The sequence below is a fragment of the Eretmochelys imbricata genome, chromosome 3, assembly GCF_965152235.1.
Source record: "Eretmochelys imbricata isolate rEreImb1 chromosome 3, rEreImb1.hap1, whole genome shotgun sequence".
Classification (NCBI taxonomy): domain Eukaryota; kingdom Metazoa; phylum Chordata; order Testudines; family Cheloniidae; genus Eretmochelys; species Eretmochelys imbricata.
The window spans coordinates 3,930,099-3,957,004 of NC_135574.1; the positions used below are offsets into that span (position 1 = coordinate 3,930,099).

At 50.6% G+C, this 26,906-nt stretch overlaps 1 protein-coding gene across 1 annotated transcript in view; it reads right to left on the bottom strand.

The window, feature by feature from the left end:
• Nucleotides 1–26,906, bottom strand: part of OTOF (otoferlin) — a 202,552-nt gene that overhangs the window by 36,612 nt on the left and 139,034 nt on the right. Inside the window, exons 6-19 of the mRNA XM_077811483.1 lie at nucleotides 21,701–21,777; nucleotides 16,756–16,882; nucleotides 16,367–16,421; nucleotides 13,630–13,761; nucleotides 12,023–12,085; nucleotides 11,305–11,389; nucleotides 8,791–8,950; nucleotides 6,071–6,257; nucleotides 5,581–5,767; nucleotides 4,723–4,946; nucleotides 3,435–3,543; nucleotides 2,608–2,791; nucleotides 931–1,051; nucleotides 249–349 (exon numbers count right to left, since the gene is read on the bottom strand). Of these exons, the coding sequence (XP_077667609.1) occupies nucleotides 249–349; nucleotides 931–1,051; nucleotides 2,608–2,791; nucleotides 3,435–3,543; nucleotides 4,723–4,946; nucleotides 5,581–5,767; nucleotides 6,071–6,257; nucleotides 8,791–8,950; nucleotides 11,305–11,389; nucleotides 12,023–12,085; nucleotides 13,630–13,761; nucleotides 16,367–16,421; nucleotides 16,756–16,882; nucleotides 21,701–21,777 (1,812 nt within the window). The remainder of the gene's footprint in view (nucleotides 1–248; nucleotides 350–930; nucleotides 1,052–2,607; nucleotides 2,792–3,434; nucleotides 3,544–4,722; nucleotides 4,947–5,580; nucleotides 5,768–6,070; nucleotides 6,258–8,790; nucleotides 8,951–11,304; nucleotides 11,390–12,022; nucleotides 12,086–13,629; nucleotides 13,762–16,366; nucleotides 16,422–16,755; nucleotides 16,883–21,700; nucleotides 21,778–26,906) is intronic.

Genomic DNA, 26,906 nt, shown 5'->3' on the forward strand with positions numbered 1-26,906 from the left:
GCAGGATCCCCGCTCCCTGCCAAGGATCTCTGCAGCAGGTAGATCACCTAGCCACCCACCAGACTCCCTGCAATACAGCTAATGGGCAACTGGCTTATTGGCTCATGCTGCTGGGGGTGGCATGGTAGGAGCTGCCCTCCACATACGAGGCTGTAACTCTCACAGGGCCCTGGTGGCTGCGTCCTTGAGACTTTCCGTCGTGTCTCTGGCTGGGCCTCTGCCTCTTCCCCTTCCCCCTTCCAACTCACAAGCATCCGCTGCTCAGCTCCTCCAGGACTCCTCGGAGCCGGCGCTCAGGGTGCGGCTTCTCCGTCTTCATCATCTCCTGCACGTCGTTGAGCCCCTCCTCCTGGAACGGCAAGGAGAGAAGGAGGCCACGCGTCCTTGGGGGCAGGACGGAACCGCAGCTCCCCTGGGGAGAGCCACGTTGGGAGCGAGAAGCCCCTTCCCCTCTCTCTTCCGGGCCGGGGCTGGGGAGTCGGGGTGCCCTGCTCAGTCAGCCAGCCGGCCAGGTGTAGCTGGCAAGGGCTGGGGCCGGCTCGGTGTTGTTAGCTCACACAGTCAGAGGAGACCAGTTCTGGGCCTTCTCTGGGGCTTTCCCCAGCGACTTCATGCCTCCTGGGTGGGGCTTCTGAGATGTCTCCTTGGGGATCCCTCACCATTAAGCTAATGAGGCCAGTCTCTGGAGCTTTCTGCTCTCCCTCAGCTTCGAGCTGTAACTGGGGCTGCCCCCCATATCCCTCTGGACACCAGGGTCCCAGGCTTTGGCTCCCTATGTGGCTGGGTTCACCAGCGTGGTCCCTGCGATGGGACCGTTCATGTACCATGAGCAGTTCGGACACAGGTGTCAATGCAGGGGAACTAGGTGTGCTGTCCGCTGCCCCCCGGGCTCCTAGTCCCCTAGGAGCCCTACCCCGTCCTCGGACTGACCAGCTTGTCGGCGATCTTGTCCATGATGTTGGCATTGTAGAGCCTCCGTCTTTGGTCCTGCCACCAGCTCTTGATGTAGATGCACGGCTTCTTCTCGAAGTAAGGCAAGTGGAAGTAGTTCCTGCCGGGAAGGGAGGAAGGATACACCAGAGCGTGAGCACACCTGGAAGGGCACTGCCGGCATCCTGACAGCGTGAGGGCGCTGATCCCGCACAGGCTTCATGGAGCCCACCAAGGAGTGCACGGCAGATGGAGCGGAGGTCACACTAAGCGCCTCTTCCAAACCCACTGAAGTCAACGGAAAGACTCCCATAAACTTCAGGGGGCTTTGGGCCGGGCCCCAGGATCAGACAGTTGCCCTGAGCAGAAGGAAATTGTTGGTTGCTCACTTGCAAATAGCCCCATTCATAGGTCCATAGATCCCAAGGCCAGAAGGGACCATTGTGATCATCTGGTCTGATCTCCTGTATGACTCAGGCCAGAGACCGGCCCCAGAATAATTCCTAGAGCAGAGCTTTTAGAGAAACATCTGATCTTAATTAAAAACTTGTCAGTGACGGAGAATCCAGCACGATCCTTGGTAAATTGATAGTTAGCGTCACCGTCACGCATCTATGCCTTCCCATCTGAATTTGTCTAGCTTCAACTTCCAGCCATTGGATCCTGTTAGACCTTTCTCTGCTAGACTGAAGAGCCCATGATTAAATATTTGTTCCCCATGTAGATACTTATAGTGTGGGATCAAGTCACCCCCTAACTTTCTCACTGCTAAGCTAACTAGACTCAGGTAGCTCAACCTATCACTGTAAGGCAGGCTTTCTATTCCTTTAAATATTCACGTGGCTCTTCTCTGATCCCTCTCTAGTTTATCAACATCCTTCTTGAATTGTGAGCACCAAAACTGGACCATTGTGATCATCTGGTCTGACCTCCGACATAGCACCGGCCAGAGAGCTGCCCCACAGTAATTCCTGTTTAAACTACAGCAGATCTTTCAGAAAATCGTCCAATCTTCATTGAGAATTTGCCAGTGACAGAGAATCCACCCAACCTTTGGCAAATTGTTCCAATGGTTAAGTACTGTCAGAGTCAAAAACTTCACCTCTTCTCATGCTCTCGAGGTGCGAGTGTGGACAGAGAATAGACAAGGCAGAGAAGACCTAGACTAAGGGAGGAAGGACTGCCCAGTGGTTAGAGTGCTAGCTTGGTTCTCAGGAGATTTGGGTTCAGTTCTCTGCTCCAGCAGAGATTCCCTGGACCAGTCAATTAGCCTCTCTGGGCTTCTCTACACTGCAGTCAAACACCCGCAGCTGGCCTGCCTCAGCTGCGGGCTGGAGCACAGATCAGAAGGGACCCTTCAAAGCTGCTCAGAGCTCCAGCAGTTTCTCTGCCTGGAGGGCCTAACCTGTTGTCCTGTAACCCTGCTGATGGCTTGGAAGGCAGTATCCTCTTCTCAGTTTGAAGCACCAAACTCACCCTATACTGCATTGTATTGTACCCTAATGAAGCCAGCAGGGTGGGAAGAGTCCAGTCGCTCTGCTTCCCAACTGCCTGAAAGGCAGGAGACCCCAAATTCTGTTCGATCTAATTACACACCACAAGGGTCCCCCGCTCTTTTATCTTCCGCCCCCAACCTTCAGCAACACCCCGTCCCATTGACCAGCCTGGCACACTTGCCTGTCCGTGATCAGGGGCTTCACTGGCTGAGTCGAGGAGACAGAGGCCAGCTCCCCGTCGTCATCGGCTTCGTCCTCGCTCGAGCGCTGGAGCAGCTCAGAGTCCTCCTGCTTGCCATCCCCGCCCTCCTTCTTCTTCTTCAGGCTGAGCTTGGCCGTGCCGTCGATCCGGTTCCCGTAGTTGCCTTGGGAAGAGGGCGGCGAACGAAAACCCTTACCCTCTCCCCCGGCTCCGTCAGTCGCCACTGATTTAGGGTGGCGAAGGAATTCCCCCCTCCCCCTCCCAGGGGATCCTGGGGAGGTCAGGGAGGTTCAACCACCGTGAACACTGACCGGGGCTCATATCCCGGACCCCTGAACATCTTCTCTCCCTCCTTGGTATTTATTTAACACCAGGATGGATTGCACCAGGTTCTCCAGAGCTAAAGCCAGGAGCCATCACAGCTTGAGCGTAATGACTTCTGGTCCGTCTACACCGCCACAGCATGTGTAGACCTGCCTGAGTTAGTTTGGATGGAGCTTCTTCCAGCAGCAATGGCAGCGAAGCTGGGGCAGCATACATAGTACGTACATAGCTAGGGTCCCAGGTGGACTTGCACAGCCCCTGCTGCCACGACTCCACCGCTGTAGGTACTGGAGCCAGCCAGGCAAAACTAGCTCAAGTACGTCTACACGTGCTGCAGTTTCACCTCTGACTGCAGCGTAGACAGACCCGACGTCTGCCAGCTGGGATTCCTTTGGCCCGCGATAATGCATCCTGGGCCACGGCCTCTTCCTGGGATTTCAATCGACTCCATTGACTGAAACCCATTTCACAAAAATACCAACCTATTGTGACCTCAAAGTTGATGGGTTTGTCCCCAATCTTCCTGTCAATCATGGTCGCTTCCAGGAAGGCTCCAAAGAGAAAGAACTCTTCCATTTTGCCAGTGCAGTTCTGCCGGAGAAAGTACAGGCTGTTAACATGGGGGCAGGGGGGCGGTAGAGACTGGCTGAACTGGCTGATGGGACTACAAGGTCCCTCTACTTAGCAGTTGGGAAGCCTGCAGACTGGCAATGTGTTTTGGTACCCACAGTAGCTATCAGTTCTGGGGAGGCAGCTTTGTTGGTTTCCAGTGGACTTTATTGCCAATAAAAGATGCCAGATTCACAGGCCTAGAGACTGAGGGCCTGTGTTTATTCCCAGCATGAGCAGTAGCAACCCACGCTGCACTACTAAGGTACCTTAATCTTGATCTGTGGAGCACCCCTCTGGTTGACAGAGGGTAGCTTAGTCTCTCTTAGGACTTTGGGGCCGTGCTGGGACTTGTTGTGAGATAAGAACAGAGCTGGATGAGTAACAGGCTTCTCCGTTCGTTTGCAATTTAAAAAAAAAAAAATCATTTTGGGTCGCACCAAAAATGAACATTTTTGGAAACTTTTCAGGACTGGAAAGGTAAAAATCCCAAACGCTTCAGGTCCCACAAACCAGTTTGGTTTTGATTTGGAACATTTTTCAAGGTTTTTGATTTACAAAAAAGAAATAAAGGAAACTTTGACCCCAAAAGGCATTCTGAGCTGAAAAATGGAAATGTTTCAGTTCAAAAAGGCTGAAACAAAAGGACGCCATTTTTCAGAATTTGTTCTTAGCTTTTTTCTCCCTCAGTGAACCATTCAGCAAAATCAACACAAAATGGCACAACGTTTTGGGGTCGCCAAATCTACATTTTTTTTTTGGCCAAAAAAAAAGTTTTTGTCGAAAAATGTCATCCACCTCAGGATACGGAGCCTTTCACCGCTTAGTCCCGGTTCAGTCCCCGCCAAGAGGTGGTGGTGGGGGCAGGGCAGACAGACAGTTGTCACCACATGAAGGCTATTTGGTCGCCATCGCGAAACAAGGGTCTCTGGTGACCTGTTTCTAACAGAACAGATGTCTCCAGATCCCAGAAACCACGCCCTGGCTGGGACTAACTTTCCTTGTTGGTGGCCGTCCCAACAGGGGCAGACTGCCCCTGCCCCGTGCTCGCTGCACTGAGAGACAAGGGATGAACAGGCCTCGGAGGGGTGAAGCAACCTGACTGTCAACTCGCAAGACGTGGCACGGGAGCTGGCTAGGGAAATGGCGGGGTCGACTCACGTCTGCGACCGGCGTGGCCTGCTCCACTTGCACCTCTGTGGAGCTGGTGATCTCCGGGTTGCTGGTGTCCAGGATCTCCACGGCGAGGCTGAGGAGCAGCCGGGCGCGGAAGGAGACGCCCTCGCCCAGGCCCTCGTTCAGGTCCTGGTGCTCGTCCATCAGGGTGTAGTTCCGGGTGGAGCCATACATGTTCACCCAGGCTGGGCCGAAGGTGGGCAGGAAGCCTGCAGCAGAGAGAACATGCCCGGTGAATGGGGTGAGGGCAGTGCAAACACCAGGACACAGCCTCACCTGAGTGGCGTGGGCATGGAGGACTGTGTGAATGTGCACAATTGCACCGGTGCGTGCCTTCACGGGTACCCAGACGTGTGTGTGTGAGCACAGGCTGCCGGTGCACAAATACCACTGCCTATCATCACGCTGACCAATATCACCTCACTGTTTCCTTGTGCTCCCCCATCTGTCTGTCTCTGTCTGCCATCTCTTGTCTTACACGTAGCTGGGAGTTCTTTGGGGCAGGGTGGACTTTTTGTTCTGTGTTTGTACAGTGCCTAGCACTGATTGGGGTTCACAGGTGCTACGGTAATACAAATAACAACAACAAGTGGGAGTGTATCAGATTTGCACCTGCCTGTGGCAAAGCTTGTGGAAGTGACTAGTGGGCTTCGGGGCCCAGCTGGAGATGTCTTACAAGGGCCTGATTTGCAGAAGATGGGTGCGCAGCACTTTCTGAAGCGAAGCCTCTCAGGCCGGGCACCCAGGCTCACTAATCTCTAGGCTGAAGGGGGAGGTAAGTGGTGCCTATGCCATCGTGTCGGCCTTTTCCAGCAGGGTGGAGGATCAGCCCCCGGGCTTTACCTTTGTCCCCTTCATTGGAGATCTTGCGCAGGTCAATGAAGTGGGTGCCGATGGCCATGTCGTTGACCTTGTCCGAGTCCCGGATCTGGACCTTGAGCCGCTTACACAGAGGGGGGAACATCTCCGTGAAGATGATCTGCTCGTTCCAGAGGGGCTCATAGCTGCTCTTCTGCACTGACGTTTTCCCCTGCCAGACGGGAAGAGCGGGAGCAGGATCGTGGAGTGGCCTAGGCTAATGACCACCAGGCTGTCTTCACCTGTTGCCCCTGCTGGTGGTAACCAACGGACCATGCACTGAGCCAGCGATTCTCTCCTCCCAGCATATGCAATGGGACCTTCCCGCGACTGGTGGCTATCGCAAAGCGCTGAACAAAATTGTTCACGTTGTTTGGACACAACAGAGGAACGTGGCAAACAGGAAAGCTTTGCCCAGTGATTGCCTTTCCCAGGGCATCTCTCAGTGCCACGGCTCAGCAAATAACCTGCTTACCTTCTGCCCTGCAAACAGCACCTGGACGTAGGGGTCCACCAGATCCTTGTTCTCTCCGATGAGTGCCTTCTTCACGTTGGCCATGAGGCTGGTGTTCATGCGGGGCAGCCCCTCCGCGCGGTAGATCTTGATGTAGAAACGGGCCCACTGCCGCTCTGGCGGGATGCCATCTGGAAGAAGCAGGTTCCTGCAACGTGGACACAGACAGACAGGGCTGGAGGGGGTCACTGGGCCCAAGGGGAGGAGTTGGCTAGTCGCGCCGTGGCTGAGGGACCGACTCTGGGGAGGCGAGACTTTCAGAAGTGGGCACAGCTTCCCCTTCACGCTCTGCGTCTCCCTTCGGCACTGAAGAAGAACATAGATGAGTGACCATGTCTGGAGCCAAGTTGGCTTCATTGCTACATCTCTGCCAACTCTCCCGATTCAGCATGGAGACTGGCCGTTTTACGGAGGACTCCCCATGGATCTGGCCTTGCAATGCATGTGACCATTGGGCTGGATCTCATGAATGGGTTCTCATTCATATGGTCTCTGGTCTTGCTATTTATTTCCACCCTGAGATCTGTCCACGGACAAGTGCTTAAATAGGTGTTGTCCTGAATGGGCAACGAGCGGAACGCCCCTGCCCGTGTGGGACCGCCCCCGCCAGTGTGGGAACGCCCCCACCAGTGCGACCTCCCACGCACCATGCAGAGGACGCCATTTTGCTCAACCAAATGGCATCTTCCATGTAGTGCAACCATCATGCTGAGCGGAGGATGCCAATGGAATCCTCTGTGTGGCAAAAGTGCCAGAATGCGGCTCTGGCCCCACGACCGCACTATGTTGTCTGGGGCGAGATGGGGGTAACTTCCTCGCTACATCAGTGGACAGCATAACCTTCTGGCTAAAAATGGGCCAGATTGCACCCTCAGTCACCCACCTGCAATCTCAGGGATGTCAGATGGGGCCAGAATAAAGCCTGGGGTGGTTGCAGCAAATGGCGTGGGACATCCCTTCTAGCCTGGTTGCCGGGGGTGCTGTATAACCAGGGGGATGCTAGGTAACCAGACAGGGACCTGAGGTTTGGCTTTAAAGGCCCCAGACACCTTGAGCCACTTCATTGGTCTATCACTGTGGGGGTGAACTAAGTTTTGAACCTCATGGACTTTTCTCCTGAGTATTTTGTAGGGATTTTCAGTGCTCTGCATCAACACCTCTGCAGGCTTCCCACCCCTGTGTCCCCCACAGACCCAGGCCAGCAAGGGGAATGGCAGGACAGCTTCCCTGCAGTGCCCTGACAATAAGTTTAAGCACGGTCTGAATGAACTCTCCCCTGACAGCTAGTTCTGGAGGGAGAGAGACTTTAGGAGCAAACTGTATTTACATGAACACACCTACTCTGCCTGCGTATCCAGCAGACAGAAGCTGCGTAGCTCCAAGTGATCAGCTTTGGCTGGTATTGGGTTACAAATCCCTTTAGTACTGAGTGCAGGGATAGTGAAACGTTGTTATCTTCCTTGTATGACTAAAGGGGTGCAGAACTGTGCTGAGCTTATCCCGACTGAGGGGTCACCCTCAGCTGAAAGGAACTTACTAAGCCAGGGGCTCGAATGCCAGACCCCTGTGAAAGTAAGAGGGGTGGGGACAGGTGTTTCAGAGAGGATGTGGGGATTCCCTCCCCTAAACGTCCTTGGGCTGGTTTAAGCTGTTTCTACCCACTGTTAAAAAATAAAGCTGAACAGGCTTCCTTGGGAGCCTTTTGTTATGTTAAAGTGCTCAAATAGAAGTGGGCGTTACTGGCAATGGGGCAGTGTTTCTGCCCAGTCTGCACAGAGCTGATAATCACTAAGAGACGGGATGTGCAGAGGTCACAGCAGGTGGCAGCAGAAGGTGACTGACAGTCGGACAGTGAATGAGCAGCTGGCGAGGTGGCCAGGCTCTCACCCATATGCACCTCTGAGCCCCGGGTGCTCACTGGCCAAGGACAACCACTGTGAGTGGGCTGTGGTGAGGGGGCACAGTAAAGGAACTATTGGCTGTAGAACTCAAGAACATGGGGTGGAAGGCCCGGCCCCACACACTCTGCGGGGGGGGTGGGGGGAGCGCGTCCTGCTCACAGTTTTATGTTTATGAATCCCACTTGTGGCATTTTCCCTAATTAATGTCGGGTGACTTCTCTCCTTTCATTCAAAGTTTCTTTTCTACACTCAGACTCTGTGCTTGCAAGTGGGGAAGTATTGCCTCTCAGATGCCCAGGGGTGGTGTGTAAATTTCCCAGGTCACTGGGTGGGGGCTCAAGCCGGTTCTGTGCTGTATTGTTGAAAAGGAACTCCTAGATATTGAACCCAGGTGTAGTTGCTGCTGGCTCCACCTGGCAGAAGCTAGAGCAACCCCCTTTTCCAGAGGAGAAGACAGCCTCCCTGGCCCATACAGTCCTTGGCATCTTTGCTGAGGCTGCCAACAATGTGGCCTGCTGGAGCAGTGGTTTAACAATGCAGGCACTATGCCGAGACCGCTCAAAAGTGTTTTGCCAACAGACGCCAACTTGGCTGTCAGTCATGACCGCCCTGGGCTGGACTGGAGACCTGGCAGTTGAAGACCTGTTACAAATCACTGAAACCCATCAATCTACCCCACATGGATCTGTGGCACAAGGATGGTCCCTGAGCTGTGAGAGACGGCTAATGTTTGGAGGTGGCTAATTCCAGAGTGGTGAACCCAGTTCCATGCTTCCTCACCCCTCGATGTCATCCTCGTCTGTCTCGTTGGCTTTGTGCGGTGTCTTTATGTTGTCCCCTTTCCCCACCACAGCGATGTCACACTTCAGGTACCCTTTCAAGCCGGCCGTGATGTCCTCGGGATCGGACAGGATGGCCCATTTGTGGTAGAACTGATGCTCTGGAAGCCAGGAGGCAGGGAAAGTCAGTCACCAAAAGAAAGTTCAGGGGTTATTTATGGAGTAGGAAACTGTCTGACCCTTTTCTGCGACCTCCATGTGGGAGCGCATGTCTCAGCTCCCATGAGTGAGAGGAATACAGATGGCACTCCATGCTTTTTATGCTCAAAATCTTTCTCAAAGGGGAAAATCCCAGTGATCCAGCCTGTAAAATACTAGCTGCCTGTTATCTGAAGCTCTCCTGAGCCCACCCCAAATGCCTATATATTTTGAAAACTATATCAGGGTTTTGTGTAGTGCCCATAGCTTCTCAGTGGAGGCGAAACCCATAGATAAACTGCGGAGTGACCTTATCAACTGCATTTTTCACACCCTTTTGATTGTTTCACCTGCACTCTGCCTACCAATTCAGCTCAGCCAGGACAACCACTAACACGCCAAAGCGGCTGTCAGTTTTTAAAAATAAATCAATCTGCCACAAACAGGTTTCCCTCTTACCCCACCGAAAACGTGACATTTCTCCCCAGTTTCGCATCGGCAATGGTGCCGGATGGTGAGATTCAGTCCTGGACAAGAGGCAGGGTGGTGGTCCACTATCTTGTAAAGGGCCGCAGTGCCAGAGCAGTGTGAAAGGGCCATGGCCTTAAAGTCCCTATAAGTGTGGAGCCTTTTCCAATGGGATACAACCTTTGGCATATTGTGACATTTTGCACCTTAAAAATTGAACCATTATTCTGTATAGAAAAAAAAAGTAATTTTAGGCCCTTTTAGAGGTTTCTTAAATGTGTTAGCTATGACTTATCTCCTTCCAAGGCAAGCCCACTGTGAACCATGGGTCTAGATAAGCCCTGGGATCCAAAGACCACTTGATGCCAACTGGCAGAAGGCATAAGGGGTGCGTAGGGGTTTATAGGGATCCCCTGGATCTGATGTCTACATAATAATGGGCCAAAGGGTGGAATGTGAGGTCTCCACCAACAGCCAGAGCTACGCTAGTCATCAGGGAACGTACATAAAGATCCTATTTCATCGGTTAAGTATCTGTACTGAAAACTATGTTCTTAAGGTAGGTGAGTTAAGGCAGGTCAGCTGAAGGTGACAAACAGGTTCTGTTCAGGCAGGGTTAGGAGACACTTCTCCCTCCTTGGCTGACCGTTGTGTACGCTGTATCTTACGACAAGACTCTTTCATACAGAGCCATCAGCTTATCAAGACAGCAGAGACAAGAGATCTCAAAGCTTACAGGAAGGAAGACACAACAGGAGAATTACAGAATTAGTCAGGTATATCAGTAGAATACAAGGGGACACATGGCTTCCTTCCCCTAGGAGATAAGCTGAGAGCGTAAAAAGGGATCACAGCCAACCTGGCAGAAAAACAGCGGGAGAAAGATTTTGAGTGAGCTAAATGTCCTTAGAGAATCATAGAATCATAGAACTGGAAGGGACCTTGAGAGGTCATCTAGTCCAGTCCCCTGCATTCAAGGCAGGACTAAGTATTATAGAGAAGACGGTGTCTTGTTAGTTAAGTCTAGATTCTAGAAGGTGTATTATGATTTTGGTTTAGATGTAACCAATTGTTTCCAAAAAAAGAAAAGGAGTACTTGTGGCACCTTAGAGACTAACCAATTTATTTGAGCATAAGCTTTCGTGAGCTACAGCTCACTTCATCCGATGCATCCGATGAAGTGAGCTGTAGCTCACGAAAGCTTATGCTCAAATAAATTGGTTAGTCTCTAAGGTGCCACAAGTACTCCTTTTCTTTTTGCGAATACAGACTAACACGGCTGTTACTCTGAAACCAATTGTTTCCAATACTTCTACCTACTTGCGATTATTTGAATCTCTGTTCTTTGTTAAATAAACTTATGCTTGTTTTCACAATAAACATCGCTAAGCCCTGTATGCAGTGCTGTTATAGCCATGGCAGTCCCAGGATATCAGAGACATGGTATATAGCCCCAAGAAGCATCACCACCCTGCCTTGCCAGCTGGAGGGATTGGCCAAATAAGTCCCACTAGTAACATTTCTTGTTGCATGTGTGCAAACACACTGAAGGGAGAATGCAGACGGGCAGACATTTCCTTGACAGGCCTATCAATCAGCTTCTTCGGTCACTGACGTGGCATAAACCAAACACACCGTGGGATGGGAATGGCCCGAAGGTTTTGTCGGCACATCACTTGTGAGCATGGCAGCCATCCCAAACAAGCGCTGATAAAACCTTAAGCCTCCACCCCTTCTCTCCATTTCAACTGACCCACAGAGAGGCCAACCCTTCTGTTAACAAAGTGGGGTTTGAGCACAGACTTTTCCCCAGGCATGAACCACCCCCGCCCAAGCCACTGCTACATACCAGGCTGCGTGTAAACGGTCCCAACATCCATTTTGAAGGAGCCCACCAAGGTCCCACTGCGCAAGAGGTTCTTAGAGTGGATGACCTTTCGATCAACAAAGGCACAAGCAAGTCAGTACGCACTGAGCTACTGCACCGCCCCCAAGCCCAGCCATGCGGGGAGTGGGGCAGCAGGTCCCAGAGTGCGGATTCAGCCTCCCAGATCTGGAAATGTCATGAACGAGATGGGTGCATGGGGGAGGGTTCTCTTGGTCTCCCTTGAGCATGGGCCCACACACGGCGAAACCCGGCATCTCTGCCGAGGACCTGAATGGCAGGAGGAAGCTGGGAATCAGCATGGAGGTGCGTTAGCAGAGCGGCGTGTGACCAGACTGGAAGAGCAGGATGGGGCTCAGGTGAATGGGCTGGGCGCGAGGCGCTGAGACTGGAATTGCAGCATGTGCTCTAGTCTACAAGCGAGCCCTGCGTGGGCGTACCCAGGCCTGGAATAACGGAGGGCCCTGGACTAGCAGAGGGGGCTGTGGGCCAGGAGAGAGGGGCACCGGCAAAGCTCTTGCTCAGGGAAGCTTGCACAGTGGCTGACAGCGGCATCCCCCAGCTCCTTCCCTCACTTTTCACCCGCAAACGCCACCGGCAGGTGAAACGGGCTCTTTCCACCCATACTCTGAAAGGGCAGCGAAGGGGCCACACCCGCGCGCACCCGCTCAAGCACGCTTACCGACAGTCTGATGACTTTATCGAACATGACGTCCGGGGGCACGTGGAAATCAAAGACGAAGTACTGCAAAGGAAAGGGAAACTGTAAGGGAGGGGGAACAAAGGGGCGTGCCTTTCGGAGGGAACATCAAAATGGCTACCAACGACCAGCCCTCGTTACCAGAGACAACCATCGCATGGGACTGGCTCCGGGCAACAGAAGTTGCTGAGGAGGTGGGGTGGGGGGGAGAAGGAAGATCCAAATCACCTTAGAAAATGACAGCGTTTGTGGTCAAATGGAATGGAAAATATGATCCGCTATGAAAACTGGGTCAATGGGACAAGGGTCAGTAAATTCAACATAGATCAAGCAAACAGAGGCTTTCTCTCGTAAAAGCACTCAGAGGCATTGGCTGCTTTCCCTGGGTTTTCGCTCATCCTAGCCGCACAGGTGCTGTCGGGGCAGCTCGGATCTGGTTCTGAATTCCATCCCCCTGACCCTGTCAGGAAGCAGAACCAGCCCCAGGGTGACCTAACGAGCACAGGTGGCCTGCACAAGGCTGCCTGATGGGGTGGAAGAGTCAACAGACCGGCTGCTCAAAGCATTTGCCCCTGGCTTCGATAGCGCTTCGGCCTGCTTGTTTCCACCCTTTCCTTGCTCCAGTTCTGGCGCTGGCCGTAAGGCCCCCAGGGATCTAGAACCCAGGCTGCAGAGCCACCAGGCAAGTGCCAGCTCCAGGCCATCACCCAGAGGCAGCTGCAATTAGCTCGCGCTCCACTGCCCATGACTCACAGTGGACACAGACCACAGGAAGTCCTGCCTCAACGGTTGTGATAGGCAGCAGCCTCCTGGCTCCTGATTGGCTCCATGCCCTATATAAACCCAAGGGGCGGTCCAAGATGTGTCCACGCAACAGTGTGGATCTCCTGTATATGCCAGGACCTGTCCTACTCCTGAACTGGCTTCAGGCTTGATTTGAACTTTGCCTCCTGACCCGGACCCTGAAACCTGACTTGAACTCTGACCCTTGGTGTCGACCCTGGCCTGGAACCTGACCGCAAACTCCTGCGCTACTCCTCAGGTTTGACCCTGCTCTGACCTTTGGTCCTGACTGCCCTTGATAGGATCCTGAGCCTAGGCTATCGACTCCTGCTCCAACCACTGGCATGACTGCCCATGTCCCGGGCACTCACAGACCATCCCGAACACAAGGACACGTATGTTCAAAGCGGACGGACCCTGGGTCAGGCGCTGCCTCATTCACATGGAAAGACCACAGCCAAGCAAGCCACTTGCTGTAGTGTTGGTGTGCTTCGAAGAGACAGTGTTCTGCGGGAACGTGGGGCAGGTCCCACGGTCTCTCCTGCCCCAGGCAGCTAGTCCCACCAGGCCCGTGGAGCAGTACGGGAGGGGCTTTTAATCCCAAGTATTTGGCACGTTAGTCAGCAAGGCAGCAGTTCTCCAAGCCCAGTGCAATACTCTGAGGCGTCCTGTGACTATCAATGGCTAGATCCGACCTTTATCTTCCGCTAACCCTGACCCGAGAAGTCAAACACCCAGCTCAGTCTAGTCTCTACATCTGTCTACAGGTGTGTGTCAGAGCCAGGTCTGGGGAGAGGCCAGCTCACCTCATTGTAGTAGGGGCAGTTGGTTGACTCCTTCATGGATGTGTATTTCTTCTCTTCCCCCACCTCCACACACACCACGGGGTCCATGTTCAGCCCCACCAGCTGCCGGGCCTCGATGACTGTGATGCTCACCTGGGGAGGGGAGATAGGGACACCCACCCTTGTGAGAACCGGGTTCATCGCTTCTCCGCGGTATCTGCCGGCCTGCATTCGTCTGCTGATGTGAGATCAGTGCTGGTGGGGAGGTGCCAGAGCGGGGTCAGCTTCCCTACCCCAATGCTGCTGATGTCCTCACGCCCTGGCCTGGAGTGGACGTGAGCTTATTTAGGCCAGAGCCTGTCCTCTGAGGCTTGGGTCATGAAGTTGCTCTCATTTCACTAATGGAGTGAAGTTAAACCGATTTAGTTCGGCCAGTGCAGCTTTGCATGTGGACACTCTCCACTGGTTCACATCTGGGTCACACTGGTTTTGGGGTCCCCACATAGTTGCACCAGCTGACCTATGTCAGTTCATACCGTTAGTGAAACTGATATAACATCTGTGCGTAGACAATCCCTGAGACTCCCAGCTGACAACGATGGTGGCTATGTCTGTATGAAATGGCCACCCACCCAGCAAGAACTGGACTGAGACCACCTCTGCGCCCCACCTAATTAGCAGCCTCCCTGATTAACAATTTCTCCTCCCCACCCCTGTCCTATCTGTCATATTCTGACTGTTACCTGCATCTTTCAGAAGCACTGTATCAGACAGATGAAGTGAGCTGTAGCTCACGAAAGCTCATGCTCAAATAAATTTGTTAGTCTCTAAGGTGCCACAAGTACTCCGTTTCAGACTGTGGTTCTCAAATGTAATTGATTTCCTAAAATTTTTAGGCGTTCAGCAAAAGCCAGTTTGTTATGGAAAATGGATCTACCGAGGGTTAGCAAACAAGCCCCATGTGTCCCCGACTGTGTTTTGTCATTGCCAGTTCTTCTACACCTCAGAGCTGAGCCATTCTAGACTAAGTCATGTCTCCACACTCTCATGATCTTCTCCATTCCAGACTAAGTCACGTCTCCACGCCCTCGTGATCTTCTCCATTCCAGACTAAGCCATGTCTCTACACTCGTGATCTTCTCCATTACACACTATGCCACGTCTCCCTTGCCCTTGCAGGACCACAATGATCTCCCAGCTGGCCTGCCCGCTCTTTCCATCTCTTGCTTGTGACTGGTTCAGAATTTACCAGCAGGCTGCATTTCTCCTGTACCCCATGACACTTCCATTACGCCATTAATGACTGAGCTATACTGGCTCCCCATTAGCCTCACAATCCGGTTTAGTTTATAGTCAAAGCTCTTCAGTTTATATCTCCATTGTATTTGCCTAATTTCATTTGGGCTGTTGTTCCCGCGTGGGACTGGCCATCCACTGGCGATGCATTCCTGGGACATGCTCCCATTTGGTGGAATGTTCAACAAGTCCACCTGTGGCCGAGCAAGTCACTCGTGTCCCTTTCTCCTGACCAGCTGTGATCTAGATGTTTTAGGGCTCTCTAGGCAGCTGCCTGGTATTTGCAAAGGGCCATGAATACAATCCAGCCAATCAATAATTACAACATCTGCTCAAAACAGGAATGGTTGCGGGCATGCGGAGTGAGAGCAGTCAACAGCCAGACTTCCCCAGGACTCCCTGGCATGAGCTACCCTCCCCAGGCTGTTTCAGAAGGGTCATTCAGAATGACCAGACCCCTGGGTGGGTAGGTGAAGTGCTGCAGTCCATACATGGCTAGCCGGGCATTGCCGCCCTCTTCCCGAAACATGGGGAAGATGGAAACATGGGCTCATGTAGATGTCAGCCCTTTTCTGGCACAGGTCTGCTCCTTTAATTCAGTGGATGCTAGAGGCCTGGGATTCTGGAGGCTGATGGTCCCAAGGATGAATTCTTGATGGTCCCAATCCTGTGCTTGCTACGGTCAATACATCACCTCGAGAAATAGCCACAGTGACAAGCTCTGGTCTTTAGCCCAGCAGCAGGTCATAAGATGTGGCTTGGTGACTCTTTCTGATCAGGAAGAACTAAATAAAGTTTCCATGGCCGCCCACCCAAGCTTTAATTTAATGTTCCCTAGCCCTAAAGGCATCTCCTTGGAGCTATCTGTAACAGACAGCCGCCTGCTTCAGAGGTCTCCATGTCAGACCCTAGCTGTGTGCCCCTGTTGGTAAGTTATGTCCTGGCCTTTCAGCTCAGGGCGTCTCCCAGCGGGTCGGGACAAATAGAAATGAAGATACACACTGTAAATACATGGAACCCTGGGCATCGCCCGTTTCTGTCCTGTGCCGCCCACCCCGCAGCCTGCCTGCTAGCCGCTTGGTTGGGGTGGGGCGGGGCATGCAGCTCGGCTCACCAGGCAGGGCTGGACCATTGCCCTTCCCCCTAAGCAAAGGCCCCTCTCCCAGGCTGCCCGAATGAGTCTTCTCTTCCCTTCTGGAAAATGTCTGGCCTGCACATCCTCAGCCTTGCCTTAGCCGCTGGCCTGCACCGTTTTCGAGCCCGTTACAATAAACTTCCCAACCGGCCTGAGAGCAGTGAGGCAGACGGCTGAGTTTGGAGGTTCCCCCAAATGTTTGCAGGGAGTCTCTTCCTCCCCCTCCCTCTTTTAATCTCCCCAGCAGGGCATTCTGCTCCCCCCCGCCAGCCTGTAGCCCCAGGAGCATGTGGAGGATAGGCAAGGGGTCACAGCAGCCCCACTTACTTGGTAATCCATTGGCCGGCCAGCACTGGGCTCCATTTTAATGTCAGGCTTTGACCTTGGAAGGGGAGGAGAAAAATCATTGTTCATAAAACAAAGAGATGAGCAGCGTATTCTGGCTGCTGCAAATGTGGAGACCTTGACAAAATATTTGCAAAGCTATTGAGCCTCTTCCCGCCTCTCTCTCTCTGGATCTAAGCGATAGGAAACCTCCCCTGCCCCGAGTTTTGCCTTCTGCAGGTGGCAAGATCTCAGGCAGGTCTTTAAAGAGCCATTGCGGTAACAACCCTGGCTCACCCGCCCCCCCCCGAACGCAGGCGGAGTGTGCATCTGGACTGTGGGCCGGGTGATGTCACTTCCTGTCTCGTATTGGCTCAAATTTCCTCCCTCACCTCTTATTCGACACATCGGTGGTAACGGCTGTGACCGAAGCCAGAGAAATGGTGTCTAGGTCGAGGCCTCCTCCGAGCCGCATGGCTTTCCGGTCCAGGTCTCCTGCCTCCAGAATGGCAGGTTCATCTGATGGACGCACACAAACACAGACCAAAGAATGACTTTCCCTCATGCCCGTGTCTCCCCTATATAATAGCGCGTTAAATACCCAACGGCTCAGCGAAGGCCAGTCAGTGACTGCGAGTCATCCAACCCCAGAATGCAAAGGCAAGGGTCCCCGCATCAAATTACAGGCAAGAGTTTTCAAACCAAGGGAGAGGAAGCAGGCTTTCATGCTGCATATAATTAACCTGTGAAATTTACAGCTGTAGGATGTTATGGAGGCAAATATCTTAGGAGGATTAAAAAACACAAAGGATCAGAGACATTGAAATTAGCATAATACCTGAAGTTACACTGGCCAGGAGAAGAGTTAGAAAGCTAGCAAATCTCATAATTCAGGACTTGGTGGGTCAAGAAGAATTTCCCCCTATGGTTCAGTGTTACTCAGCTAGATGGATGATGGGTGTGGGCGGGTCCCATGCTCTGCCCTAAAGCACCTGGCATTGGCCACAGCTAGAGAAAACATACCAGACTTCATGGACTGCAGACGTGGCCCAGATGTGGCATAAAGAGGGATACAGGCAGTTCCTATATATATAAGGTGAGATGCTGAACCAGATGGACTGTTCCTCTGTTTGGATGTGGCAGAAAGTGGAATACCAGACTAGATCATAGATATTGGACATGGGGGAATCATAGAATCATAGAAGATTAAGGTTGAAAGAGACCTCAGGAGGTCATCCAGTCCAACCCCCTGCTCAAAGCAGATCCAACACCAACTAAATCATCCCAGCCAGGGCTTTGTCAAGATAGGCCTTAAAAACCTTTAAGGATGGAGATTCTACCACCTCCCGAGGTAACCCATTCCAGTGCTTCACCACCCTCCTAGTGAAATAGTTTTCCCTAATTTCCAACCTAGACCTCCCCCACTGAAACTTGAGACCATTGCTTCTTGTTCTGTCATCTGCCACCACTGAGAACAGCCAAGCTCCATCTTCTTTGGAACCCCCCTTCAGGTAGTTGAAGGCTGCTATCAAATCCCCCCTCACTCTTCTCTTCTGCAGACTAAATAAGTCCAGTTCCCTCAGCCTCTCCTCATAAGTCATGGGCCCCAGCCCCCTAATCATTTTCATTGCCCTCCGCTGGACTCTCTCCAATTTGTCCACATCCTTTCTGTAGCGGGGGGAGGGCAAAACTGGACGCAGTTCTCTAGGTGTAGACCTCACCAGTGGTGAGGAATAATCACTTCCCTCGATCTGCTAGCAATGCTCGTACTAATGCAGCCCAATATGCTGTTAGCCTTCTTGCCAACAAGGGCACACTGTTGACTCATATCCAGCTTCTCGTCCACTGTAATCCCCAGGTCCTTTTCTGCAGAACTGCTGCTTAGCCAGTCGATCCCCAGCCTGTAGCGGTGCCTGGGATTCTTCTGTCCTAAGTGCAGGACTCTGCACTTGTCCTTGTTGATCATCATTAGATTTCTTTTGGCCCAATCCTCCAATTTGTCTAGGTTCCTCTGGACCCTATCCCTACCCTCCAGCATATCTACCTCTCCTCCCAGTTAGTGTCACCTGTGAACTTGCTGAGGGTGCAATCCATCCCATCATCCAGATCATTAATGAAGATGTTGAACAAAACCGGCCCCAGAAGTGACCCCTGGGGCACTCCGCTTGATACCGGCTGCCAACTAGACATCGAGATGTTGATCACTACTCGTTGAGCCTGACAATCTAGCCAGCTTTCTATCCACCTTATAGTCCATTCATCTAATCCATATTTCTTTAACTTGCTGGCAAGAATACTGCTGGAGACCGTATCAAAAGCTTTGCTAAAGTCAAGATATATCACGTCCACCACTTTCCCTATCCACAGAGCCAGTTATCTCATCCTAGAAGGCAATCAGGTTGGTCAGGCATAACTTGCCCTTGGTGAATCCATGGTGACTGTTCCTGATCACCTTCCTTTCCTCCAAGTGCTTCAAAATGGATTCCTTGAGGACCTGCTCCATGATTTTTCCAGGGACTGAGGTGAGGTTGACCCAGTCTGTAGTTCCCCAGATTCTCCTTCTTCCCTTTTTTAAACATGGGCACTATATTTGCCTTTTCCCAATCATCCAGGACCTCTCCCGTTCGCCATGAGTTTTCAAAGATAATGGCCAATGGCTCTGCAATCACATCAGTCAACTCCCTCAGCACTCTCGGATGCATTAGATCTGGACCCATGGACTTGTCCAGCTTTTCTAAATAGTCCTGAACCACTTCTTTCTCCACAGAGGGCTGGTCATCCCCTCCCCATGCTGTGCTGCCCAGTGCAGCAGTCTGGGAGCTGACCTTGTCTGTGAAGACCGAGGCAAAAAAAGCATTGAGTACTTCAGCCTTTTCCACATCCTCTGTCACTGGGTTGTCTCCCCCATTCAGTAAGGGTCCCACACTTTCCCTGACCTTCTTTTTGTTGCCAATATACCTGAAGAAATCCTTCTTGTTACTCTTCACATCCCTTGCTAGCTGCAACTCCAATTGTGCTTTGGCCTTCCTGAGTACACCCCTGCATGCTCGAGCAATATTTTTATACTCCTCCCTTGTCGTCTGTCCACGTTTCCACTTCTTGTAAGTTTCCTTTTTGTGTTTAATCTCACCGAAGATTTCTCTGTTAAGCCAAGCTGGTCCTACTTTCTGTACGTCGGGATGGTTTGTTCCTGCACCCTCAGTAAGGCTTCTTTAAAATACAGCCAGCTCTCCTGGACTCCTTTCCCCCTCATATTAGCCTTCCAGGGGATCCTGCCAATCCGTTCCCTAAGGGAGGCTAAGTCTGCTTTTCTGAAGTGCAGGGTCTGTATTTTGCTACTCTCCTTTCTTCCTTTTGAACATCTAGTCCATTTTTCCTAGGCTTGTTCCCTACAGCACATGTCTTATCTGGTCTAGTTTGAAATGTTTCCTGCAAAGGGGTTTCCTTCTACCATTTCTCCTGGGAGCCTACTCCACAGCCTAACCCATCTCTCTGTGATGAAGACTGTTGTGATATTTATCTTGAGTTTCCTTTTCCCAGTTCCACATCATGATCCCTAGTTACGTCCTCCAGCACCATGTTAAACTATTCCCCTCCCTCCCAGGGATTAGAGCTTTCAGAAACCCATTGTCATGTCTCCGCTGAACCGTCACTTAGCCAAGCTAGATGGGTGCTCAGTCTGCTCCAGGCTGGGATACTGGATAAGATGGACCAGCTCTGGGACAGCATGGGGCGGGACTCCAACCAGAGGGACCAGTGATCGGTTTGGTATGGTGGGAAGAAGGTGGGACTCTGTGCTGGATGGACCATTGCTCCGCTTATTCACACTGGCCAGTCCGATGCTTCTCTTCCCGCCCATGTTTCGTTGCAAAGGAGGCTGCATTACAGAGCACTAACCTATCATGTGACAGCACCCTCTTGGCTCACCTGCGCATGCTCGACCCACTAGTGACGCGGTAAGTACCGCACAGTGTATTTCGATATTAGTGCGATGCAAGGCAAGCGGCCTTGTAATCACAGGATGCAACGTGCATGTCTCCTGGCTTCTCAGCTGCCAGCACCAAGGTGACATGGTAATGACACCTTAGCCAGGTGAGCCCACTACAGCCCTCTTGAGCTGCTGAGGTTATGTAAGCAGAGAGGCATCTGCAGCTGGTAACACAGAGCCACAGCAGTGGGGGAGAAACGGATGGATGGGGACAGGATATTCCTCCATCAGACCCTGCACTGATGCTGCACACGGTACCCAGCCCCTGCAGCCCAGGTGCGACAACAGCCAGGAAGAGAATGCCCTCCAGGCACAGCCTGCCCTCACCTGTGCATCCTGCCCAGAGATCAACACTTGACTTGCCCCGTTGTCTTAACTTCCTGTGTGTTCTGAACAGCGACGCAGGGCAGGTGCCGAGGGGTGTATCCATATCGTGTTTCTATAGCTCTTTCCTTCTCCAAAACTCTAATCAGAGAAGTATAGGACTGGAAAGGACCTTGAGAGGTCGTTTAGTCCAGTCCCCGGCACTCAGGGCAGGACAAAATAATAACTAGACCACCCCGGCAGATGTTTGTCTAACCTGCTCTTAAAAAGCTTCAATGATGGAGCTTCCACAACCTCTCTAGGTAATTTGTTCCACTGATTACCCATCCTGGCAGTTGGGAATTTTTTCCTAATGTCCAACCTAAACCGCCTTTGCTGTAATTTAAGCCCATTGCTTCTTGTCCTCTCCTCAGAGGCTAAGGAGAACAATTTTCATCCCCCTCCTTGTAACACCTTTTATGTCTCATTTCTCCTACCAATCCTTTTCCCGTGGCTCTATTTCCATTGACGTCTGCACTCATGGGGAAAAAAATCCTAACTATGCCGACAGATCTGTCCGCCTATCAATCATTCGGGCTGGCTGGCAAATAGTAAGGATTTTCCATGGAAAATATTTGAAAAGAAACAAGATTTTTCCCTCCCCCAAAATTTGAATTTTTTTCATCTAAACGGAAAAAAATCGGTTTGATTTGAATTGAAAGAAAATGAAAAAAAAATCTGTTTCACTCACCCCGTCTTTTCCAGGGGGAAGAGGAAAAACCCTTGAAAAACGAGGGTTCAGTTTGATTTTGATGAAAAATTGAACAGTTGAAAGAAAAAAGATGAAAACCATTTTTACGCATTCACCCTCTCTCTCCCCCTGCCCCCCCGTCGGTCTGTAACATGCAACATAAAGAAGCAATGGAGCAGCACAAGTTGATGGGGTACTTGCAGGTCATTGCTAACTCAGCCAGCAGCTGCCTGGTCAGCCAGATTTCGACGTGGTCTCACCCAGCTGGGGCCCAGCTCTGCACAGCTGCACGTACCTTGCTTTCGGTGAGGGTCTTCCTTTGGGGGCCGTATCTTGCCCAGCTTCATGGCTGAAAAGACTCCTTTCCCAGCTCTGCAAGAAGTGGGGCGGGGGGGTGGGGGGGAAAGGCAGAACTCACTAAATACAGGAATTGCAGATATTTTTGTCTGGGCATTTCAGCGCTCTGGGGGTTAACCTACCCCAAACTAGGACACGCTACTCTGGGACTCAGATGCGACCTAGATTTTCATCTGTAGATCTCAGAGTGTTTTACAGAGGAGGCCAGTATCATCAGCCCCATTTCACAGCTGGGGAAATGGAGGCACAGAGCAGTGATGTGATTTACCCATAGTCACCCAGCAGAAGAGGAGGGAATAGAACCCAGCTCTCCCAAGTCCCAGTCCAGTGCTCTATCTACTAGGCCACTCTGCCTCTCTCATGCAGTAACCATACCCCAAACTAGGGTGAAAATATCAGCTAAAATATTCCACTCTGAGTGTTAAATACCAATCAGCCCATCCCAGACTAGAACCAGAATACCCCCAAACTGGGGCTAAAACACCAGGCTGAAATGGGGCCAAGACACCCCAGATTGATAATGGTGACGAGCCATGTGCGCTTGCAGCCATGTGACTTTTTTTCCATAAGCTGCCTACCGGCCACAGGTCAGCGGGGGGTGGATTTCCCAATGCAGAGGGGCCAGCACAAGCCCCAGGCACCACGGACATCCCGCATTGGTTGTGCTTGGTCTCTGCACGGGGAGGGGGGGAATTTTCACCCTGAATCATTTTGAACCATAAGACTTGGCCTGCAGCGTGTTTGCCAGCTGCTCATTGCAAATATTCAGCCTCCGGGGCTGGCTCCTTAACTGGCGCGAGTTGTCCTAGAGCGCCGTTCACTGCACTGGAGCTGCAGCAATTTATAGCCGCTGAGGAGCTGGCCCCTGAAAGCCAGAGTGCGTTGATTACTTTGGATTAATTACACAGATCACATGGTATTTTTTTATGTTGCCTGATTGGATGAAAGTGTCTCAGGTTCCTGGTATACATATTCTCACTTATGGGTTCAAAATTCACTTGCTGTTAATATTCACTGAAAACTCATCAGCCCCACTGTCAGGGTTCCCTCCCCACTCTGGACTCTAGGGTTCAGATGTGGGGACCTGCACGAACAATCCCCTAAACTTATTTTTACTAGCTTAGGTTAAAATTCCCAAGGCACAAATTTCACCTTGTCCTTGAACAGCATGCTGCCACCACCAAGTGATTTAGACAAAGAACAGGGAAAGGACCACTTGGAGTTCCTATTTCCCCAGAAATATCCCCTCAAGCCCTTACACCCCCCTTTTCTGGGGAGGCTTGAGAATAAACAAGATGAGCACAAACCAGCCTTGGATTTTTAAGACCCAAAACCCCCGATCAGATTCTTAAAAAACAGAACTTTATTAGAAGTACAAAAAAAGATAAGAGAACAACTCTGTAAGATCAGAATGGAAGATAATCTCACAGGCAGTCAGATTCAAAACACAGAGAATCCCTCTAGGCAAAACCTTAAGTTACAAAAAGACACAAAAACAGGAATACACATTTCCTCCAGCACAGCGAACTTCACAAGCCAAAACAAAGAAAACCTAATGCATTTTCTAGCTAGATTACTTACTAACTTTACAGGAGTTGGAGGGCTTGCATCCTTGATCTGTTTCCGGCAAAGACAGTAAAAGCCTTCCCCACCCCCTCCAGATTTGAAAGTATCTTGCCCCCTCATTGGTCATTTTGGTCAGGTGCCAGCGAGGTTATCCTAGCTTCTTAACTCTTTACAGGTAAAAGGACTTTGCCTCTGGCCAGGAGGGATTTTATAGCACTGTATACAGAAAGGTGGTTACCCTTCCCTTTATATTTATGACACCCACCGACATTCCTGCCAGTAAAAACGCTTGCTAGAATATTTCTTCAACACTTGCTGATTTATAATGGCATTAAAAATGGGGATCGGGGGGTATTCTGGCTACCTTAGACTCATAGACTTTAAAGCCAGAAGGGACCATCATGATAACTAGTCTGACCTCCTGCACCTCACAGGCCACAGAACCTCACCCACCCACTCCTGTAATAGACCCCTAACCTCTGGCTGAGTCACTGAAGTCCTCAAATCATGGTTTAAAGACTTCAAGTTACAGAGAATCCACCATTTACTCTAGTTTAAACCTGCAAGTAACCCATGCCCTGTGCTGCAAAGGAAAGCAAACGTGCTCTCCCTCCTCCAGAGTCTCTGACAATCTGACCTGGAGGAAAATTCCTTCCCAACCCCAAATATGACAATCAGTTAGACCCTGAGCATGTGGGCAAGACCCACCAGCCAGACACCTGGGAAAGAATTCTCTGTAGTAACTCAGAGCCCTCCCTGTGTAGTGTCCCATCTCCAGCCATCAGAGATATTTGCTGCTAACAGTTGCAGATCTGATTTAAAACGACAACATACAACCAAGGCAAAGCTAGGCACAAAGTGGGTTCAAAACACAGCCAACGTGAGTTTAAATGGATATTCATGGCAAACATTTTGCGGTGTTTCTGGCTGGTTCAGTACAGTATGCTAGTCTGACATGACAATAATTTAATATACTGGCTCCCAAGCTGAACAGAACTTGGTTCGCAGGGTTAATAAAATATAGTTCTTTAATACACTGACAACTCTAGCACCGCAGACTGGGTTCATTTCATCTGACGGCATAATAAATATGCAGAGCTTGTCAAGTAATATAACAACTGACTGCAAGTATTTTTGCTCTTTGGTTTCACTGTTATTTGAGTTGCGGGAGAGCTAGGTGAAATTCTTCAACCAAAGGTTTTTAGGTGAAAAATTCTGATTTGACTAAAAGGTTTCACAAATTCCTGTTGATTTCACCAAATTGTTCATTTCAAAGCACCGACCCCCCGCCCCAATTTTAAAAAAATCAAAATGTTTCATTTCAACATTTTCAAAATGAAATGTCTGGATTTTTCACTTGGAAACAACTTTTGGTTTAGAAATTTCATGTAATTTAAAAAAATTAGAAAACTTGAAAAAGGCTCAAAATTGAAACAAAACATTTAGCTTGACCCAAAGCATTTTTTCTTTGATTTGCCCAAAATATTGAAAATGTTTCACATCTCTTCTGCCCCGAACCATTCTTTTGTTTCAATTTTTCAGAATTGCCAGCGATCCAGAAAAATCCCTTATTCAGCCAGCTGTAGCTGGGGGTTCACTGTTACTTATGGAATCATTTTATCTGCTGTTGGTTGTGGACGGGCACCAGTTATCTTGGTGAAAATATTACTGAATCTGGAAAGTTTCATGACTTTTTCACTTCAAGAATGATTCAGCTGGACATCGGGACCAGAAAGAGTATTCTTCGCTATTCTCCAGGCACCAAGAAGCAGAAACAAGGCCACACGGTACAGATGGCCAATCCTATGCCACAAATACCGAAGAGCAAACAGCTGCAGCTGCAAAGTGAACTACTTGTGACCAACCCAATGGATGAAGTTTGTTTGCTAATCTCTGAGTAGGAATGTGCTTGAGGGTTTCACATACATCCACAGCAATGACGATCGGGGAAAAAAGGATTAATTGGATAATTTGTACATTCACGATGAGTGAAACTCACCCCGTGCTGTAGGGCAAGGCACAAGACCCATGACCCACATACATGCAGCGTTTAAGTGGGACTAAAGTGTTGTAAGAAGCGTTAAAATCAACGGGCAGATTTCTCCTTGCTGTTACGCCACTGCGTGTGAGTTTGTCTAGAGGTGACTGAGAAAAGAGCAGAACTGAAAAGCAGTTTATAAATCTGTACTGATCTCTGCTTAACAACAATCTTCTATTATTCAGCTTGCAAAGAGCTTTTGCTTTAAGAACATCATTCTCTCCAACATCCTGCTTCCACTTAGCAGCTGGAGAACTTCAGCAGATTCTGAGCATTTGGGCAGGACTGTAATTATTCCTCCCGATGTAATTAAATGTTGTTCGTTTTAATTAGTCGCTCCAAACCCCAAATCCATCTCCGGCCCAGGGGTGGTACAAGACAGCCGCTTACTGGCAGCTGATTAGCACATAATGAACAGCCACTGAAGCCATGTTATTAAATATTAAGGTGTGTTTTAATTTGGGAACAGAAAAGAAGGCAGAGGGTGTGTGCGTGCGGGCGGTAGGGGGGCGTTGCAGCACTGTAGGGTGGAATCAGAGAAGAAAACAATGCTCCTAAAGCTCCTCTATGCACGGCAAAGAAAGAACTCATTCCAATGGCATGAATGGGAATCACAGCTCCCATTCAGCATAGCCCTTCAGCACAGGTCTAATCCGTCTCAGCAAACCAGTTCAGCACTGGCTTCCTGTTAAGCATGTTCGCATGCTCTTTGCTGAATCGGGATGGGTGGAAGTGTGTGGCTGAAGGTTTGCACATGGGAATCATTAAGAAAGGGAGAGATAATAAGCCAGACAATATATTGCCTCTCTATAAATCCATGGGACACCCACATCTTGAATACTGCATGCAGATGGGGTCGTCACATCTCAAAAAAGAGATATTGGAATTGCAAAAGGTTCAGAAAAGGGCAACAGAAATGATCAGGGGTATGGAACAGCTGCCCTGTGAGGAGAGATTAATAAGACTGGGACTTTTCAGCTTGGAAAAGAGACAACTAAGGGGGATATGATAGAGGTCTATAAAATCATGACTGGTGTGTTAGTCTCTAAGGTGCCACAAGTACTCCTTTTCTTTTTACAAGAACTAGGGGTCACCAAATGAAATTAATAGGCAGCAGGTTTAGAACAAACAAAAGGAAGTATTTCTTCACATAGTCAACCTGTGGAACTCCTTGCCAGAGGATGGTGTGAAGGCCAAGACTATAACAGGGTTCAAAAAAGAACTAGATGCGTTCGTGGAGGATAGGTCCATCAATGGCTATTAGCCAGGATGGGAAGGGCTGGTGTCCCTAGCCTCTGTTTGCCAGAAGCTGGGAATGAGTGACAGGGGATGGATCACTTGATGATTCCCTGTTCTGTGCATTCCCTCTGGGGCACCTGGCACTGGCCACTGTCGGAAGACCGGATACTGGGCTAGATGGACTTTTGGTCTGACCCAGTCTGGCTGTTCTTATGTGCTCCAGCGCTTTGCTAAATATTTCAAGGGAGGACTACGAATAGCCCTCTGTATTGTCTGATATTTTCACTAGGAGGCTGTCATG